General features: G+C 36.5%; 7 protein-coding genes and 1 non-coding gene across 8 annotated transcripts; 5 read left to right on the forward strand and 3 right to left on the reverse strand.

Annotated features, from left to right (window-relative positions):
- Positions 1 to 270: 270 nt before the first annotated feature.
- Positions 271 to 2,519, forward strand: B0P05DRAFT_512694 (regulator of G protein signaling domain-containing protein; the record flags this gene model as incomplete). Its single annotated transcript, XM_051575645.1, has 3 exons — positions 271 to 339; positions 387 to 1,423; positions 1,655 to 2,519. The coding sequence occupies 3 exons, from the start codon at positions 271 to 273 to the stop codon at positions 2,517 to 2,519; spliced, it is 1,971 nt and encodes a 656-aa protein (XP_051433583.1).
- An 848-nt stretch (positions 2,520 to 3,367) lies between these two features.
- B0P05DRAFT_t59 lies at positions 3,368 to 3,440 on the reverse strand. Its single transcript has one exon. It is a non-coding gene; the product is annotated as a tRNA-Arg (tRNA).
- A 188-nt stretch (positions 3,441 to 3,628) lies between these two features.
- Positions 3,629 to 4,551, reverse strand: B0P05DRAFT_547690 (armadillo-type protein). The gene is made up of 3 exons (XM_051578922.1): positions 4,382 to 4,551; positions 4,209 to 4,329; positions 3,629 to 4,151 (listed from the first exon to the last, which is right to left on the reverse strand). The coding sequence occupies exons 1-3, from the start codon at positions 4,534 to 4,536 to the stop codon at positions 3,780 to 3,782; spliced, it is 648 nt and encodes a 215-aa protein (XP_051433584.1). The 5' UTR covers positions 4,537 to 4,551; the 3' UTR covers positions 3,629 to 3,779.
- Positions 4,552 to 5,255: 704 nt separating this feature from the next.
- B0P05DRAFT_588526 (uncharacterized protein) lies at positions 5,256 to 7,450 on the forward strand (the record flags this gene model as incomplete). Its single annotated transcript, XM_051582669.1, has 4 exons — positions 5,256 to 5,762; positions 5,815 to 6,549; positions 6,599 to 7,377; positions 7,426 to 7,450. The coding sequence occupies 4 exons, from the start codon at positions 5,256 to 5,258 to the stop codon at positions 7,448 to 7,450; spliced, it is 2,046 nt and encodes a 681-aa protein (XP_051433585.1).
- A 22-nt stretch (positions 7,451 to 7,472) lies between these two features.
- On the forward strand, positions 7,473 to 9,570 carry B0P05DRAFT_547696 (Rho GTPase activation protein). The gene is made up of 4 exons (XM_051578923.1): positions 7,473 to 7,864; positions 7,921 to 8,187; positions 8,236 to 9,370; positions 9,418 to 9,570. Exons 1-4 carry the CDS (start codon positions 7,502 to 7,504, stop codon positions 9,453 to 9,455), a joined length of 1,803 nt encoding a protein of 600 aa, XP_051433586.1. The 5' UTR covers positions 7,473 to 7,501; the 3' UTR covers positions 9,456 to 9,570.
- Positions 9,571 to 9,586: 16 nt separating this feature from the next.
- B0P05DRAFT_588528 (uncharacterized protein) lies at positions 9,587 to 10,226 on the forward strand (the record flags this gene model as incomplete). The annotated part of the gene is made up of 2 exons (XM_051582670.1): positions 9,587 to 10,087; positions 10,164 to 10,226. The coding sequence occupies 2 exons, from the start codon at positions 9,587 to 9,589 to the stop codon at positions 10,224 to 10,226; spliced, it is 564 nt and encodes a 187-aa protein (XP_051433587.1).
- A 527-nt stretch (positions 10,227 to 10,753) lies between these two features.
- Positions 10,754 to 12,640, reverse strand: B0P05DRAFT_588529 (uncharacterized protein; the record flags this gene model as incomplete). Its single annotated transcript, XM_051582671.1, has 9 exons — positions 10,754 to 10,942; positions 10,982 to 11,055; positions 11,110 to 11,153; positions 11,193 to 11,331; positions 11,376 to 11,763; positions 11,823 to 12,177; positions 12,227 to 12,369; positions 12,415 to 12,497; positions 12,538 to 12,640. The coding sequence occupies 9 exons, from the start codon at positions 12,638 to 12,640 to the stop codon at positions 10,754 to 10,756; spliced, it is 1,518 nt and encodes a 505-aa protein (XP_051433588.1).
- Positions 12,641 to 13,954: 1,314 nt separating this feature from the next.
- B0P05DRAFT_154515 (POT family-domain-containing protein) lies at positions 13,955 to 16,203 on the forward strand. Its single transcript, XM_051573092.1, has 4 exons — positions 13,955 to 14,320; positions 14,368 to 14,397; positions 14,442 to 15,461; positions 15,512 to 16,203. Exons 1-4 carry the CDS (start codon positions 14,110 to 14,112, stop codon positions 15,985 to 15,987), a joined length of 1,737 nt encoding a protein of 578 aa, XP_051433589.1. The 5' UTR covers positions 13,955 to 14,109; the 3' UTR covers positions 15,988 to 16,203.
- The last annotated feature ends 3,401 nt before the right edge of the window (positions 16,204 to 19,604 follow it).

The raw sequence follows: 19,604 nt of genomic DNA on the forward strand, positions 1-19,604 counted from the left end.
ACGATAACCAAACCTAAACTTGGCATAAAATGTTAACACACTTTATTTTCAAAATAAACTGATTGCCCCTTTTCATAAACAGCACATCTTGTAAAAGAATTGTGATCTTCCCTCCCCTTTCCTTCCCATCCCCCCGTCTCCGTGTTCCAAATAAACAGAAACTCGATTTTTTAAAATGCCCAATTGAAGTAATAAATGCCAGTTTATAATAGTCAATGCAAATAACCATTTTTCTTTTCTTTACTTCTTTGATTTTTGCAAATTGTACTAATGGGCTATAACCCTGCTTCCAATAAATCCATACTTAAGTTTACGGTGGATGGAAGGCCTAGTGTAGAGGTAATCAGAGTCTAATGATACCCAATTGATGGCTAATCAACTATTAGGACATTCATGACTTATTCTCGACATTAATATCAAGAATCAAATTTTCTTCTCATAGACATATGTTTCGTAACTACTTCAACTCATTTACTTCAGAAGAAGCAATCACTGAACTTGGTTCACTGCAATTCGCACAATCTTTTCAATTAGTTGAATCAGAATCTGCGTCGCGCATATCTGCGAATGCCCCTACCACATCTTTTACTATGAACCGAGATATGGCCAAAGCATTAATTCAGCAATTTCTTTGGACTCGATTGATATTAAATGCAGTTGAGCCTCAAAATCGTACATATCGTGACAAAGGCATCTGGAAGTTGAGTTCAAAAGGCTTATGTGTACTTCAAGAGTTTTGCGTCAAGACCAAAGTAGACATTGCTAAATTTGCAAGACATGTGGATATGTCTGCTCAGCTCATGTTTCTTATTCATATTGAACGACTTAAAGAAAACGACCGATTGAATTGTAAAAAGAGATATATATCTTCACTCTTTGCGATCATGATTGCAAGTTTACCTCTTAGAAAAAACGAACAGACTGGCAAATATGTACCAGTACAAGCCATACCATCTCCACCATTTGATCCTACTGAAGAAGACGATTATTGCTCTCTCGATGCTTCGATTAATTCAACATCCACGAGTTCTCGAAAGCTAACATTCATAGACTACTTCCCATATATCAAGACTCTACCCAATGATCTTCTTGTATGTGCGTATGGAAGTAGTCAACAATTTAGTCAAACAACAAGTTTTCCTCAGCAAGAATACCTTTTGCAAAACCTAAAACCTGCCTCTAATAAATTCCAAATGCGAGCTATATTTACGTCGCTATTATGCTGCAATTGGCTAGTGGAACATTGCACGGTGGCATCAAATGATGAGGCAGAAAGTATCATGACAGAATTTCTGAAACTGGGTTGGATCACATTCTACGACAAGAAAAACAAACATTGTGACCAAGTTGAATCTTCCAAATCTATTGCGCTCAATCTGACAAGAGCAGGAATGAAAGTTGTTATCGACATTTCACTAGAAAAGTACAATGATGTGCAACAACAAAAACAATATACACAACAATTTCAGCGACTTTGTCAGCTTGAAATAGAGAGCTTGGATTATGATCATCGAAGTTCTATTGGCTCTTTTATTTCAAGTAATCACACAGACTCAACCTACAATTCTTCTTTGGCAACAGAAGAAAAAGAGAGATGTTGCACTAGAACAAAGTCATCACTCTTCTCGTTGTATACAACAGCAAGTAGCTGTAGTAGTTCAGTATCGACTGCTTCCGAAACAGGAACGACTTCTAGCTACTTTGATTTCAAACCTCCAATGCCTTCTGCTCTTTCGAATTCTCCTCTTGGGAATAAATTTAGTTCTATTTCTAACACGCTAAATAACGACGAGACAAGTACTATTCATAGTAGCAAGACCTATGAGAGTCACCAAACCAATTCTGTCAAACTCACATCAATCTTGACGAACCCTCACTTACGATCTTTGTTCAGAGACTTTCTTGATGAAAGTTTCTGTGCAGAAAACTTGGAGTTCTGGATTGACCATGATAATTTTCGTAAACGATGTCGTCGCCAGAAGGCAATAGCAGAGGCAGCATCTTCTTCCACGAGCTTACGTCAACTTTTAGAAGATGCCTATCTTCTTTGGGATACCTATTTGAAACCAAAAGCTCATAATGAACTCAACATTGACTCTGCTTTACGAGAAAAAATGGCTGAAGACATGACAGAGATGATAACTATCGTCAATACGTCTTTACCTGGTCAAGACAGGTCAACTATGCTCATCTCAACTTATCCTACTAATCAAACCCTCAAGTCCCTCACACATTGGCTTGAAAAAGCAAGTGATCAAGTGTTTAAATTAATGGCTTCCCAATCTGTACCCAAGTTCACTTGTACAACTCAATACAAAAACTTGTTACAAAAGTTCCAACAACAACAACAAGTAGTAATAGAAGCAAATGAATTCAGAGAAGATTTCAAGCTACCTCAGCTTCAAAGAAGACATACCAAGGCACAACGCTCATCTGAAATCGCTGCTGGTTTAGATGATTTTCCATGTCCTCCTCAAAGAAGGGAAAAAGAAGTGTTCAAGGAGGCATTTTATTCTTGATGGTTTGTAAGACATATATTAATGATGTGGTTTGATCTATACGCTTTTCCAAAGAAAAACTTGTTTTTTCTATATGTATTTTACTATCTTTTCAACCTGAAAAAAACATATTTTTACCATTTACATTAAAATCCTACTTTATTTCATCTCCAATATTTTGTTCATTCTGGAATACCTAAAGTGACTCCGTAGAAAAAAAAAGAACAGATCTTCACTCCTTCAGTGGGTTTTTTCTTGTATGATTTAAGTACGTGCCGTTGTCTGTAATTATAGTTTAATAGACAGATAGGAGACGATAAGAAGGAAAGTGTGATAGAACTTTTGTCGATCAAGGCCAAAATAAGCATTATCAAAGGGAAAATAAAGGGGAACCAAGTTGAACAAACTAAAAAAGAAATGGTAAGCTTATGCGCATACTAACAGGTACAGTATTGTGCGTCCAACTCGAGGACTTGCATTCAAATATATATTGCATACAAACAAGCAAATCCTTGGTTATAAGTCCAAGATACTTTATATGGTTATTCATAACTTGACATAAAAAACCAGTATTTATTTACCAAGAAGTTTAATCTTGACTTGTATACTTTACACTCCCAAAATTTCACGCAGTAGGTTTAGTTTTTTTTTTGCCCTTATCAATAAACAGTGAATAGTAACAGTAACAAGCTCAAATTTAAAACATAACATTACATAGCCTTTGTTCTCTCATACATGTTATACTAAATTTACTTGACATGGTGCAATTGTCTTTCTTTAGAGACAGACGCTTATCAAAATTTGTCGTTCTAAGGTAGACTTACGTTGAGTGATTTGAATAAAAGATCAAAGAAGCAAAACGAAAAATGCACCCAAAGCGGGAGTCGAACCCGCAATCTTTGGTTTAGGAGACCAATGCCTTATCCATTTGGCCATTTGGGCAACAACCAAAAAAAATTTTTAGAATTAATACGACGCAAAATTTGTGTTGGAGTTTGTAATATCATCCAATCAAATTAGTTAGAGAATGCGGACTTTGTTGCCTATCTTCATTTTCGTATGTTAAGACATTCATGCCATCCAATTTAAACAAAGAACATCCATGTTTTTCTACAAAAAAAAAAATAGGGTTCTAATCTACAATGATCATTTTATTTTTTTTCTGCATGTCATCTTCATATCAAAAGAGTAACTGTCATTCTCGATGAATCAAAATATATGGTGTATGGAAAAAAAAGTAGGCGTGCTGTGATGTGTGATGGATTTTGTTATTGTTGTTGTTTACATTTCATTAGAATAACCAATCACCTTTGTCAATTGTTCAAACTTGATGTTCTCTCTAATCACGACTGCCTTGGCTTCATTGTCCTTGTTGATAGGAATTTGAACCAAGTCGCCCGACTTTTGCCATTGTTGACTAGCACAGAATTGATCAAATGCATCACCTGTCAAACCCAAGTTGGCTGCCAAAGCAGAAGCAGTAATGGTTTGATAAGACATAGCCATCACACGAGCAACCACACGTCGAATTTCGGATTCAAAGTTGGGAACAACAGCAGTCCAAGGCTTCAAGTCAGATTGCCAAAATTTAGCATAACGTGCTTGTTCTAAAAGTTGTTGTAAATCAGTCAACTTCTCGATCGATTCAAGATGCTATCCAAGAAAAGAAAGGTCAATACAGCTACCCTTTATTGTACATGTAAGACTTACAGCGTGTTCAGCCAAAAGATAAAGACAAAGGTTGAAGTCAGGAGCAGGGATAGCAGTCAAGGACTTCACAAGGATTTTAACAATAACAGGTTCCTTTGCTAAACTAGGGTTGAATTGATAGCTATAGAAAATAGTCAATACACGTAACAAAAGTACAAAATCCTTTAGTTTACAGTTTTAAAAGAGCCAAGTTAGCTTCCAAATCATATTCTTTTGATTCGCATTGCTTTGTCAAGTATTCTTCGAGCACAGTAACATTTTCGGGGTTATAGCGCTCAACACCATTGATCATGGTGGCAATGTTTTGGGGTCGTTGAACAGCAGCCATCGTATTTCAATAAATATAGTGAAAAAGAAGAGACGAAAAAAGAGGCAATGAAAAAACTTTAAGAGAGTGACTGCTGCTTTGAATTTCCTATTCCGAGTCAGGCACATCTCACTTGTCTAAAGACTGATCAAGTCTTGTATTCATTGTTTTCTGATAATAATGGCGATGTATCAATAACCTCCCTTTCTGCTTTTTGTCAGTATGTTCAGAGAGTGCTTGTCAGCCGCAGAGCTCATTCTTAAGCTTCCAAATTTGAAATCGCCTTCTTGTTTTTTGATAATAATCGCTCTAATTTCCGAGGATATATTTCCAATTATTGATTGATCTAGATTGGTCTGATTGCTTTTTTTCAAAGACAATACTATATAATGATAGCTAGTCTTATTTCTAAGGAGCGACACATTTTCTTGTGCAGAATCTTACTTTGAGTACTATTAGAGCGTCTTTGCCATTGAACAGGTCTTCCAAACCAACTCATTATCTATTCTCGTTCTCAAATAAACGAATCGAAGTATATAAGCTAGATAAAATCACAAAAAAATGCATAGTGATAGAGACAAGGAATATGATTTCATTCAATGTTTTGCCAAATTCTTGTATCTGAGTTTGAAAAAATTAAATGCAGAGCAGTGACAGGGAGTTTTTGTATTGGCATATGCAATGATGTCGAGGTGATGATATGTAACCATTTTCTCCTCCTTCTTCATATAATTATCTTAATGTATAGGCTTCCTTTACAAAGGTCTGCTTTACGCTATCTACACTGCCGTACATTTAATAGACTGCTGCCGTCACCACCATTGCGCGTGTCTCGAATAGTAGTGAAGGCAACACGACCCGCAGCCGTCTTATCTAGCACCACTACTTTACTCAATATCTCTGCACTTCGTTTTCATCCAGTAGACCAAAAAGCAGTTCGTATTGGCTCCATAGCCAATCCAGCTACACCTGCCGAGATTGAAGATGCCGAGCTTAACCATCGTTCACGTTTTGCTATTGTGCGCTTCCTTAAACGTATACTGAATTGGCTAGACGATCATGTGTTGGAACCTGTCTTGACACTGCGGCGATTGATACATATCTTAATTCTATTTGTGCCGGTTGCATTAACGTCTCCCGCTGTGTTTTTCGGCCACATGGATGAAGAGGGAGAAAAAACAGGCACTTTATGGTGGTATGATTTCCTTGCTTCTCAAATGGAAAGAGCAGGTCCTACTTTTATCAAGGTAAAGTAGAAAGTGTGTGTATATAGCCATTGTATATTGATGTCCCTTATAGTTGGCACAATGGATTGCTTCAAGAACAGATTTATTTCCACTGGCATTATGTTCTCGCTTATCTAAATTACATTCAAATGTCGATCCACATCCATTCAGTTATACACAAAAAGTAATTGAAGAAGCTTTTGGCAGACCTCTAGATCAAGTGTTTTCAGAACTGAATCCCGAGCCCTTGGGAGTAGGTGCTATTGCTCAAGTCTACAAGGCACGCTTACGACCTGATATTCTTATGCATCATCCTTCTGAACAATTAGCGCTTGAATCCAATGTAGTTACCTCAGATTCTGTTCAAGCATTAGATCATCAAGGTCAACCAGTTGTATTACATACAGCAGTAGCTATCAAGATTCTTCATCCTCGCGCACGACAGATTGTACAACGTGATTTGACAATCATGCAATGTGTAGCTAAATTTTTAACGTTGATACCCACAATTGAATGGCTTTCTTTACCAGATGAAGTGCGTGTTTTTGGAGAAATGATGAAGGAGCAACTTGACTTGAGAGGAGAAGCAAGAAATTTAAAGCGATTTAACGACTATTTTGAAAATACAAAGGAAGTTAAGATCCCTAAACCCTTGGCAGCTTTTACAACACAAGACATGTTATTGGAAGAATATGAAAAGGGAATTCCATTAGATATCTTTTTAAATCAAGCTTCTTTTACCAAAAAAATGGATATTGATCCTGTTTATGACCATAAGATTGCTGATATTGGTTTAGACGCCTTTCTTGTAAGTATGCAATCCAACAGACTATTTGACTGATATTCTATTTTATAAGCACATGTTGATTTTCTACAACTTTATTCATGCAGATCTTCATCCAGGCAATATCATGGTTGAATTCTATAAGCCATCTGCTCATCATCCACTTCAAGTAGCTTGGTCTAAATTACTCGGCCGGGAACTCAAAGACGAAGGAGAAGCAGCCGTTAATCGCATTTTGGCTGTGAAGCACGACCCAGAAGCCATTCAACGCGAACTAGAGCAACTCAAAAAAGAAGGCTATTCGCCCCGCCTTGTTTTTATCGATCTAGGCCTAGTGAATGAACTGAATGCAGTCAACCGACGTAATTTTTTGGATTTGTTTGGCGCAATTGCTCAATTTGATGGATATCGTACGGGCGAATTGATGGTCGAACGCTGCAAAACACCTGAGAAAGTGATCCAACCTGACGTGTTTGCTCTCCGTATGCAAAAGCTAATTCAACATTTGAAACAGCATACATTTCATTTAGGTGCCGTCAAGATTGGAAATTTGTTACATGAAACAATGAATATGGTGCGTGCTCATCATGTTAAGATGGAAGGAGATTTTATCAATGTGGTGGTGTCCATCATGTTGTTGGAAGGAATCGGTAGACAGTTAAACCCCGACCTTGATTTACTTAAAAATGCCTTGCCTGTGCTACGCGACTATAGTATCAAAGAAGGTGGTAAAGCATTAGAAATGAAGGATACTCAGATTGGAAATGGGCACTGGATTAAAGTATGGATCTTTCTTGAGCTTAGAAGCTGGCTTGGAAGAAATACGCGTGAAGAAGAATGGCTCAAATTATGGTAAAATATTTTAAGGTTAAGGGTTACATGCAACTAATTTATTTATAGTGATATTCTTTGTCCTAATAATTAACTTTATAAAATCCTTTCTTTTCTTTTTTTTTTTAATTTTTTTTTCTCACTCATGTCTTTTATACCCAATATACAAGATACCCATCAAGATGATAAAGAATTATGGACTGTGATTGAGAAGCAACGATTGATTATTCAACAACTTCAGGGTGCCCTGAATGACATGACACTCGAAAGAGACGGGTTACTCGAAAAACTACAAAATAGAACACCTACACCACCACCTCGTTCGCCCTTTCGAACCAATCAACCTGAAAAGACAGTAGAAAAAACCAACAATTTTACAAGTGTTCTTATCAAAGTAAAACTATTTCAACAAACCAGTTTTACACTTTCTATTGTGGACAAGAAAACCCTGGTAGAATTATGGTCTATTGAGAAACTTCATTCTGAATTCCTTGATTTAGATACAACTGTAACTATTTAAACTTTCTTGTTTTTTTATTTATTTTACTCATTAATGATTCAAAGCTTAAAGCACTTTCAACAACAAACAATACTCTACTATTTTATGATAAGTCTTTTTTGTTCTTTAACAAGTCAGTTGATAACAGGAAGCGTAAATTAGCAATTGAAGAGTATTTTGAGCAAATTCTCCAATTCACAGACGACCAAGCGTTGTTTTTATTCTTATTAGAAAAGCCACATTTGCATCAAGGCCATTTAACCAAACGCACTAAATTTGGATGGACACGGTATTTCTTTATCTTGACAGATACTCGACTGTTTTGTTTTGATGTAAGTGGGATATACAGACTCAATTTTAGATTAATAATACAATACAAGCGACACGATGGGCAGTTATTTGTTAGGTACATTAGCCTCGTTCCTGAAACTCAGATTGGGAAACAATCCAGCGGGTCAAATGTCAAAGAGTCTTTCCGACATGCTTTTGTCATTTTAAATAAGGACCACAATACCATTCTTTGTGCAGCATCAGATAAAGAAAGAGACAAATGGGTCAAAATGCTGCTCAAGTCCGTGAAACCGAAAGAAGATAAAAAAGCAGCTTTTGTAGACAAGAAACCAGATAGTGTTGATGTGAATGATCATCGCAAGTCATTCTGGTCTCGTAAAAAACAGACTTCAGAAACAACAGTCAATAACGATAGTTCATTCTCCGGCAGTGCCAGTAGTACCTTGTTTCCTGTATTTGGTGTATCTCTGGAAGAAGCAGTTTATACAGACAAGTTTGACCTACCTGCTATTGCGTATCGATGTATCGAATATTTGGAAGCACGTCATGCTATTTATGAAGAAGGCATCTATCGTATGAGCGGTAGTTCACTCCAGATCAGTCAATTAAGGCAAAAGTTTGGTGAAGAAGGCGATATGGATTTATTACAGCAAGATCTGGATCTTCATGTTGTAGCTGGTCTACTCAAATGCTGGTTAAGAGAATTACCTGATAATGTCTTGACAAAGCAACTTTTGAATGAGTTTGTTAGTGTACTAGGTAAGTATATATATATATCATGTAGCTTGTGGTTAATAAGAAGGTTAGAATATCAAGATAGGCCTTCACGGATCAAAATATTAGGTCGATTGGTATCTCGACTGCCTACTGTCAACTATTCGCTTTTACGTGCATTAATTGCCCATTTAATTCATATTGTGCATCATGCAGAACGCAACAAGATGAGTCTGCGTAACCTCAGTATTGTGTTTGCACCTACACTTTCGATTCCCTCAGGTGTGTTTGCCTTGTTGATGACTGAATTTGACTATGTGTTCTATACTACACCTGAAAAAATCATCATTCCACCTATTCATGTGCCTGAACCATCCACTTCAGCAGACCGCATTAAGCAACAATATCTTAAAACAGTTGAACAAGAAGGTAGATCAGACCACAATAGTGTTCGATATAAACAACGTGTGCCACTCAGCATGATAGGGATAGAAAGTATGATGAATCAAGGTAAACAAGAGAAACTGCATGTATTCAATGTTCATTCTATATGATAGGCAAATTGCTCATATCAGAAATGCCCGCAAACAAATGATGTCAAAAATGAGCGATATTGAATAAAATTCAATGACCGTTTTTGCACATGTAAATAAAATATCACCTTTGTTTTTTTCCTCTCTCTCTCTCTCTCTCTCTCTCTCTCTCTCTCTCTTTTATTTCTTTATCATGATGGGGCATTCAAAAGCAGCATCTTGTTCTGTTCTTCCTTCTTTTACCTCACTCAGCTCAATACACACAAATCAGCCTGATCTTGGGTTTCCTTTACCGTCTTTTTGTCTTTATTCAAGACATGCTCTTGATGATGAAAATGCACTTGAATCTGATATTATTCGATTTTTGACTCCTATTTCAATCCTGCAAGAAAAATTACCTATGTTTGTAGGTGTATTGCAGTCTTTGATTACTGTAGTGAATGATTTACCTTTTCAACATGATTCAGAAGAATCTGATACTGAAGAAGAAGAAGAGGAGGAGGAGGAGGAGGAAGAAGAAGAAGAGGAAGAAGACACTTTGTTTACTATACTGGGATTGAATACAATGAAATTAGTACTTTGGAACTATATTTTGGATGATATCTGTCTTGTTGTTTTGACATCTTCGCAGTATACAGATGATGATTTATTAAATCATATGCATTTAATTAAAGATGCTATGCCTTCTGACAGGGTAAACAAACAAAAAACAAAAAACAAAAAACAAAAAACAAAACAAAATCAAGACAATGACTCACAAGATAAAATAGACTACTGTTCAAGAACTAGGAGACCAATTAATCCCTTTAATTGATTATTGGTTCAAGCACTAATTTTTATTTTATTTTTTCTTCTATTTTTAACAAACATGACTGCAAAACATTATGAACAAGAAACTCACCTTGCAAGTAAACGACCTTTTGAACAAACAGAGCCAGAAGCAACACTATTACCACCAGAAAAAATGATAAAACTATCTACAGGACTTATAGACAAAACTCTAGGTATGTATGGCTATATATAAACACACACGCATATATTTATAGTTATCATAGACACACAGGAAAATGACATGTTATCCGCGTATAAAAGAATATGGGATAGTTTAGACTTAACAAAAGAAATCGATGCCAAACTAGAACCATACATATGGAATAAAATACGTGAATATCGAAAAAAGCGTTCATCTTGATCACAACACCATAGACAATCACACAAACCTAATAAATACCCTTGATCAATCCCTATCCATTGAATTCTAAAGAGGAATAGACACAAGGCAGACATTGTAAAACCACGGTTTCTTGAGTTAAGGAAAAGCCATTCAGTATAACACAAGAGAATATGAGAGTGATATTTATTAAAACAAGACAATGGTAGGTACATGGCCATTCTTCATGACTTCCATCACAACGCCTTCATCATATCCAGTCAGATAAGTGGATCCAAAAGGATTTTGTTCACTGGATCCTCTGGTAAGAATGACTGGCTTATGTTGCTGTATATCATGACTGGATTCCCAAGGAATGTGTTCTTGCATTGTAGTGATCTAATCATAATGAGATTTAATTACTTTTTTTTTTTTTACCTTCATGTCAGCTGTAATTGTATTCTCAGACTCGTCTTCAACATCTACTAGAATGGAGGCATCTGATTTCTTACCTACAAATCAATGTTAGCCCTTATTGCTTATACAGAATTTATATATTTACTTACTTTTATGCCTTGGAAAGATCATTGAGAAAGGACATCGTTTATATCTACAGACATGAATAGAGAGCATGTAACGTACAATTTACCTTTGGAAATCATAGTGACCAGGCACGTTACCATGAAGCACAATTTTCTTACAGATATGTAATGCACCATCCATTAAAATGTCAATGCCCAAGTGAAAATAGTTAAAGAAATAGTCTGTTGGCTGAACCACAGATGGGTCTATGTAGAATATTAACATATGATTACCACAAATAAAAACAAACCTTTGTCTTTATCATCATTTGCATTGACAATATCATTAGAAATCTTTGATTCAATGGGATGTTGTTGCTGTTGTTGTTGCTGTTGTTGTTGTTGCTTGTTACTGTTTGATGATTCGTGTGTCATAACTGAATGGATCTTCATTTTATCTTCTTCCTTGTAAAATATCTTAGAGGGTTTACCTAAATCCGCTAAAATATCCTGTGCTGTTGTCTCATGCAGTCCAATAAAGATAGAATGATATACAATTGGATTAGAGGAAGGTATGTTGTTATTGCTCATGTTGTTGTTGCTGTTGTTATTGTTATTATTGATGTTATTGTTTTCTCTTTGCAATTCTGTATCCATATTGCCATAAGCAGGGAAACGTAATGTAATACCCTTGGTAGGCTTTGTTTTTATAAAAAGAAAATGAATAAATACCACAACATTCATAAACATAGACTTACTTTGGCAATGACATGCTCTACCTCTCGTTTACCTAATTTACCATATTTAATCGAGTTACTTCCATTGAATTCTGCAATCACTTTAGATAAAGGAGGCACAGTTGCTTGCTGCCATGTATTACTATTACTGTATAAAATCACTTTGGATGCAATAGGTGTTGTGCCATCAGGGAATTCAAGTGGCAAGTCAGTTGAAGATGTGTACAAGGATTGATGGCGTGTGGGTATAGGAAATGTGAATGCAAGTCCTGGGTATTTAAGTGTATAAATACTCAAGTGAGCATCAAATTCACCTGGATAAGTTGGACCAAAAGACTTGTAGATCAATAGGAATGTAGGAATAGTTCTACTTGAACTAGACAAACACATATAAGTCATGACATAAGACTCTTTATACAACTTACCTAACATCACTATTTTGATAAACAAGTTTAACTTTGGATGGATCATAACACTCCACAGATTTTAATCGTTGAAAAGAGCCATCGTATCTTAGGTTGAGACCATTGGCAGGTAAAGCGATAATGAAGTCATATTCCAATGGGCTCTATACAGCTGATAAGCTAAACACACATGCATATATCATCAATACCTCTTGACTATATTTTAATTCAACAGAAGGAAAGAACTGTGGTTTATCTGATAAGAGCTGTATTGTATCCCATAGTGAGGAACCTAACAGAAATCAATAACTCATTCTTACAGATGACACTACCTAAGCGAAAAGGCCCTAGACTTCTTCCAGGCACAATCACTAGTTCTATTCTCTTAAAGCGTGATTGTTGTTTGGGTGATGTATCGTTTATTGTTGTAGTCATTGAATAAAGAAGATAGAGTGAGAGGGAAAAAAAAGGATAAACGTCACAATGTCATTTTAAATCAACACCTGATCACCACCTCCTTTTTATCATTCGAGGCATGATTACCCTTTTGTACACAGACCATTTTAATGCCTAACTCCTCTTACGGTGGTATATAGCAGCCAGGTTTTCTTTATGCACATAGGTTGATCTGAGGTTGAAAATATAAGGCAATTCATGCTGCCATAGTTTTCACTTTCGGGAGTATGTTGCTATGCAAAATAAATACATGACAACCAAAAAAGGAATTATGCCAATGTCAATGTGATTCAAAATTCATTCTCAAGGATTGAAAAGTATGCTGACTCTCAAAATGTTTCAGTAGGAAGAGCTATAAAACTCAACAAGGCACACTTGCTGGTATAAATCAAACACTATGTCTATTCTTTAAATAGATAGCATTTACTCACAGCTTCAAACAAGCATTTCTCATCAAAACGTATACTAGCAGAACGTTATCGCATTATGGTCAAAAACAAATCATATAAATATTGTAAGAGCCAGAATGGCCTTCTTGAAACTCAATGTGTTTTCTTATGTACACCCAAGCATAGAAAAAGATCCTTGAAACAAATCACTTAATCTATATGTAAATAAAGTCGTTCAAATTATAATGCATAAAAGTCAATTCATGACTACCCATCCTCGTCGCCAATGAGCTTGCATCATCTTTACTGTTTCTGTACACTCTTCTGGCTGTTCTTTTTATTCTTACTTGTTACAAATAAACTTCTATCTAAACATTTTATAGGAAGTTTGAGTGTAACCAACACTATGCTTTTTTTTTTGTTTCATGTGCCATGTCAATATCATAAATTTCTTGATAAAGAAACCTGTGATACTGTAACGAAATAACTCTATCTCTTTCATTGTGCTAAATACTATCTTATTAGAGGCTCCAGCATTTAAGAATGTTACCAAATTGACTATCCTAATTCTTTGATTAGATAATAGAGACTTTTGTGATTCTAATAATCTAAAAGACACTTGTTTAATAACGTGATCTTGTGCAGAATCAAAACAATAACGGTTGCCTTCATTTGAATATTCTTTCCTTTTTTAAATGTCAGGGTTTAGTTCTGTGCTGCCCCAGTACCAAGGTACTGCCGGCTATATAAATCAGTGATTGTGTTACTTTTTTTCTCTTTAGTTTCATTATGTTTATCGTGTTTAGGATATAACGTACGTACATTCTTTTATCCATAAAAATAACCACAGCGAAATATTTGTTTAACTTACAAATATAGGAAGACAAATATTCCCAGGGTCAATCAAATTCTTTCCACGCACAATTCTGCACCCGTCATGGAATTCTGGATAACCTGAAAAATAGAACACATGGAAACAAATGAGTTTGACAATGGAACCTATAGTAAATCATATAAACATCGCTTCCTTTTTTTTTCTTTGATTCTTTCGTAACAACCATGAGTGAAAAAGAAATTAAGACAGATTTTGTAGACTATGAGAGTGGACTACAAGTGTCTGATGATGGTGAAATATACACCGAACCTACAGAAGAAGATTACAAGAACCTTCGTGAAGTAGCAGACCGTATTCCTAGAGCTGCTTACTTGGTTATTTTAATTGAATTCTGTGAAAGATTCACTTTTTATGGTTTGACGGGTCCTTTTCAAAGTAAGATAAAAGTAGCAATATCAAATGTGTCTTACTTTTCTTGTTAGATTACATCCAAAACCCACCTCCTGAAAGCTGTAAGTAGTGTGTAAAATCTTAAATCATAAACTGAAAATTTTAGATCCCGCTGAATTGCCTGGTGCAATGGGACGAGGACAACAAACGGCTACTGCATTAAATACTTTCTTTCAATTCTGGTGTTATGTGACACCTATTCTCGGTGCTATTATTGCTGATCAATACTGGGGCAAATACAAAACTATTTTGGTTTTTTCTTGCATATACTTTGTTGGTTTACTTGTCTTGACATTGACCTCAATTCCTGCAGCCATTGATTCAGGTGCTACATTCCCTGGTTTCATTGTTGCTATTATCATCATTGGCTTTGCTGCTGGTGGTATCAAGTCCAACGTATCCCCTCTTGTTGCTGAGCAATATGTTGTAAAGAAACCCTTTATTCGTACCATCAAATCTAAAACTTCTTCTCGATACACTGCTGATGAAGGTGACCTTCCTACTTCTGGTGTTGCACCTTCATTAAATGAAACTCGTGTGATTGTCTCTCCTCAAGCCACTTATCAAAAGATCTTCAATATGTTTTACTGGGGTATTAACTGTGGTTCTCTTGCTGCTGTTACAACTATTGTAATCGAAAAGAATTGCGGTTTCTGGCCCGCTTTCCTATTACCTACTCTTTTTTTTGTTCCCTGTACCTTAGTTGTATTGGCTGGTAAAAAGTTTTATGTCAAGAATCCTCCTCGTGGCTCCATTTTTATTGAAGTCTTTAAGGTCATTCGTCTCTCTTTCAAACACGGTCTTGAAGGCACCAAACCTTCTAAGTTGGCACTAACCAATCCAGAACTCACTCAAACTGTAACATGGGATGATGTGTTTGTAGACGAATTGAGACGTACTTTTAGAGCCTGCGCTGTATTTTGTTGGTATCCTATTTACTGGCTTTGCTATTCCCAAATGAACAGTAACATGGTCTCTATGGTAGCTACTACGCAGACCGGTGATGTGCCCAACGATATCATGCAAAATATCAATCCTTTGACTCTTATTATCATTATTCCCATTATGGATCGTTTTGTTTACCCTGGTTTCCGCAAAATCGGTCTTCCTCTTCGTCCCATCATGCGTAAGTTAAACCATAAAAAAAACACACAAAAGTCTCATCGTTTTAAATAGGTATTACTCTTGGTTTTGTCTTTGCAGCCGCTGCTATGGCTTATGCAGCTGGTATTCAAACACTTATTTACAATACGGGTCCTTATTACGAAAGTCCTAGCGGTGCAAACAAGAATGATGTGAGCGGTGGCCTTACTATTCCTGCTTATGTCCTGATTGGTATCTCTGAAGTTCTTGCTTCAGTCACTGGTCTTGAATATGCTTACAAGAAGGCTCCTGAAAAGATGAAGTCCTTGGTCATGGCTATGTTCTTGTTTATGAACTGTTTTGGTTCTGTTCTTGGTTTTGCACTTGTGTCTGTCGCTATTGATCCTAAACTGAAATGGATGTATACCGGTATTGCTTTTGCTATGGGTATCTGTGCTCCTCTTTTCTACTACTGTCACGGAAAGAACGATGCTACTGATATTCAAGAAGATGCTATTGGTCGACATAACACAAAGCTTGTTGAAGATGTTGAATACGAAGCCAAATAATAATCCTCTAATTACCTCTAATCACTTTGTATCATAATACTTACACATATCACTAATAGAACAAGCCGATGAACTTGAGTTATACATAAAAGTCGTCAATGAGGTGTATTCTAGCTTTATATACTACATGATTGATGTTGTGCATCAAAGTGTGAGCACTTGTTTAGAACATTATGAAGGTGCATTTATTATGTTTTGGTATTATAAAAAACATTGTGGATATTTATTTTGAGAGTTTGTTGATTTGCTTAATTAGTAGGAAACCACTATAAGTAGAATAAACCCTGGTCATCGCGGAGCTTACCAACAAAAACAGAGCAGAACCAAGGAGTGACAGCCTTGACACACTAGCAGTACATCTCGATAAATCGCCTTTTAAACACCTTGGAGAACTAGCTTGAATAGACCAGCCAATCAGTAGGTGTACAAACGTAAGCTATTGTGCCTAATCTTTGATTGCACAACTTTCAATGCAGCCTTATATCTGAAAGGTACACAAACAGATAATTTTTTCTATTACTTCTTTTCTCCTACAAGAAAACAAACTATTCTCTAGCTTACATATAAAGATTCTGAAATATTGTTTACTATAAAATGGTTTTCTTAACATGTAAGTAATTTCAAATACAATTTCTTTAGAACGAAATGCTTCAATATTTCGTAGAATTTTTTTTTTCTCTCTTACTATATATCAACAAAAAAAAACAGCTAAAGCAATTAAAGGCATAACAAAAAAATTTTCATAAACGTGATGAACCTATAAAAAATTATATTGTCGAAAAATTATCATATTTTTTTATTTTTTTTTATTTTTTTTTATTTTTTTATTTTTTTTATTTTTTTTATTTTTTTTATTTTTTTTATTTTTTTTATTTTTTTTATTTTTTTTATTTTTTTTTATTTTTTTTTTATTTTCTTCATTTAATGAAATTTTCATAAAGGTATCAAACTGTTATAGAAATACTAAAATTGTCACCAAAATATTAAACTTTTTATAAAATATTATATCAAAATATCATTTTTATTATTTTTATTATTATTATTATTTTGCACTACATAAACTAGGATGAAAGCCTATCAAGGAGTAGTCGCAATTTAAACAGGTACATAGGGAAAGAGACAGAAAAGGATTTAACTATAGGCGATTGTGTAAGTGATTCTCGTCAATTAAAGAATTGAGAAAATTGCGGGTGGACCTAAGGATTGTGGTGGGATGAAAGGGAATGTCATAGAGGATAACTGACCACATCAGTTTATTGTGAGGAAGAAGACAACTCAGTTTTTTTTTTTTTTTTTTTTTTTTTTTTTTTTTTTTTTATTAAGTGATTACTTTATTTATCAAAATTGATCTACATATTGAAGAACTGATGTTCGGTCAAAAACAGATTGAATGGCGCTGATGGGTGCCATAACTCCTTGTCAAAGATGCATTTGTAGTGGTACCTCCAGAGCACAGTCAAACCATTTCCTAATATCTCTAAGGTCTTTGAGGGCAGCAGTTTGTTGGCTTCGTCCGCCAGCGAAGTAAGTGCTAGCCATAGATCACTAGGATTTTCAAATTGACGATCCAGTTGGACAGAAGTCAATACTTGTTGCCAGTATGACCATTTAACCGGGCAATCGACAAAAAAATGATAGCTACTTTCCTCTATCATACCACAAATACTACAAGCGGACGAAGTAAATGTAGTTGCTTTCCAAGAATGGATCTTGCCTCCATTGGCAATGCTATCATGCAGAAGTCGCCACCAGGGAGTGAAAGCCTTCATATTCATTTCCAATGACCAAAAGAGCTTCCATCGTGAAGGTGGTAGGCGTCGGGCGGGTGGTGTACGGTAAGGGATACCAATTTCAACCGGGTCGCGTTGATCGCTCCAATATCTTCTAACAGAACCCGAAGTAGATTCAAGAACTATCTTGAGTTGTCGACGGCCGGAAGGCAGCGTCCAATGGTCAAGCGATGGAAGATAAGTGGTCATATCTGGGTATTGTGACGAAGAGGGCACCATAGGGCTAGGAGGAAAAAAGGCACATTTAGCTTGAACTGCTGTAGGCAAGACGCAGCTGATAGTGTCAGACGGAGAGGGCAAGAAAAGGGCATCAAAGATCCATATCAAAGATGTACGCCTGTAATTAATGAAGGATTAATGAGCCTCAAGCATACCGGTGGTAGCATTGTAGCAGACTAAATCTGACATCAAGAAGGGCCTTTTGACCGTGGGTACTGGTAGTGCAGAGCCTATTTTGGCCTGTATTACTATCGACAAAGGTAAGTCCAAAAACCAATGAGCAGGCCAAGAGCTAGATAGCTTCAAAGGTGGCAAACGCTCCAGGAGTTTCAGTAGCTGCATCATGGGTTTACAACGCTTGAAGGCTGCATGTAACAAGGTAGGAGCTACCAGTATAGGCAAAATTGAGGCATGACCAGTATTGATTTGAACAAAACGAAGCAGCCAAGGGGTAAGAAATTCACTTCTAACAGGCTCTTGAGAAATTCTTTTCATGTAGATCATCTGAAGTGTCAACGCCTGATCCTCCAGATCAACTAAACCGAGACCACCTTGTTTTTTTTTGGTTTGCATATCGCTGCCCAACTGGGTTTATGCCAAAAAGGCATAGCTAAATCTCGCATCAGTCGTTTGATGGATGCTATCCAAGGAGAGGGTAATTGAATGACTCGCATAATATGCCGTAGACGGCTGAGAATTAGTACATTGACAGCCACAGCCATACCACGTACTGATAGATGCATTTTCCTTAGATTGTCTGTGTGTTGAAGAATTTTCAAGCGCAAGTCCTCAAGAAAGACGTCATATTGAGCAGGACTGGAGTAGAGAGGATAGCCTAACAAAGTAGCGGCAGTATCGGATGTTTGATCATGCCAAGAGATGCCAAACGAATTACAAATCGATATCCATTCTGCAAAAGGAAGTCCACTTAGAGAGACCATGACAGTTTTAGCCACATTCGTCTTCGCATTGGAGGCTTTGGAGGCTTTGGAGTACAAATCAAGAATGCGTAAAAGGTGAGGCCATTCAGCAGGCGAGGACAGAAAAACTTCCAAATCATCAGCATAGGCAAGTAATTTGATAGGAGGCGACGATACTAGACGATCAGACATATTCAGAGGCTTAGGTTGATATCGAGCGGCTGTGCCTAAGACCGGTGTTGATAGGCCTTTGATGCTCGAGTCAGCTAGAATATATCGCAATAAAGGCTCATAGGCTAAATTGAACAGCAAAGGCGAGAGAGGGTCACCTTGACGCAACCCACGTGCTTGCACAATAGGAGAGCCAAGCCAACCATTTATAGAGATTTTGATTTTCGTCTCAAAAAAAACAATCGAGTCAGGCTATCAATGAAACGGATGGAAAACCAAATCGTTGAAGGACCAGTCGCAGATATTCTGGGTGTATTCGATCATAGGCTTTCTCAGCATCCAACAGAACTGCAACCTCAGGATCCAAAGACTTGTTTTCCCGAAGAGTTGTCATGAGCATATGGTTAATTCATCCGTTATCTGATATTAGTCGGCCAGGAAGAAAGCCAGTTGATATGAATTTATCAGTTTGGGCAGCAGCTCATTGAGACGATTGGCCATTAGCTTGGTGAAAATC

The sequence above is a fragment of the Gilbertella persicaria genome (genome assembly GCF_025201335.1).
Source record: "Gilbertella persicaria strain CBS 190.32 chromosome Unknown B0P05scaffold_27, whole genome shotgun sequence".
Taxonomy (NCBI): domain Eukaryota; kingdom Fungi; phylum Mucoromycota; class Mucoromycetes; order Mucorales; family Choanephoraceae; genus Gilbertella; species Gilbertella persicaria.

Excerpts from the sequence above, each read along its gene's own strand:
- B0P05DRAFT_547690 (XM_051578922.1), bottom strand. The coding sequence starts at position 4,536 with ATGGCTGCTGTTCAACGACCCCAAAACATTGCCACCATGATCAATGGT. Across the intron at positions 4,330-4,381 it reads AACTTGGCTCTTTTAAAACT|CTATCAATTCAACCCTAGTT; the intron begins GTAAACTAAAGG and ends TATTTTCTATAG. Across the intron at positions 4,152-4,208 it reads ATCTTTTGGCTGAACACGCT|CATCTTGAATCGATCGAGAA; the intron begins GTAAGTCTTACA and ends TTTCTTGGATAG.
- B0P05DRAFT_547696 (XM_051578923.1), top strand. The coding sequence starts at position 7,502 with ATGTCTTTTATACCCAATATACAAGATACCCATCAAGATGATAAAGAA. Across the intron at positions 7,865-7,920 it reads TCCTTGATTTAGATACAACT|CTTAAAGCACTTTCAACAAC; the intron begins GTAACTATTTAA and ends AATGATTCAAAG. Across the intron at positions 8,188-8,235 it reads CTCGACTGTTTTGTTTTGAT|CGACACGATGGGCAGTTATT; the intron begins GTAAGTGGGATA and ends ATACAATACAAG.
- B0P05DRAFT_154515 (XM_051573092.1), top strand. The coding sequence starts at position 14,110 with ATGAGTGAAAAAGAAATTAAGACAGATTTTGTAGACTATGAGAGTGGA. Across the intron at positions 14,321-14,367 it reads TTTGACGGGTCCTTTTCAAA|ATTACATCCAAAACCCACCT; the intron begins GTAAGATAAAAG and ends TTTTCTTGTTAG. Across the intron at positions 14,398-14,441 it reads AAACCCACCTCCTGAAAGCT|ATCCCGCTGAATTGCCTGGT; the intron begins GTAAGTAGTGTG and ends TGAAAATTTTAG.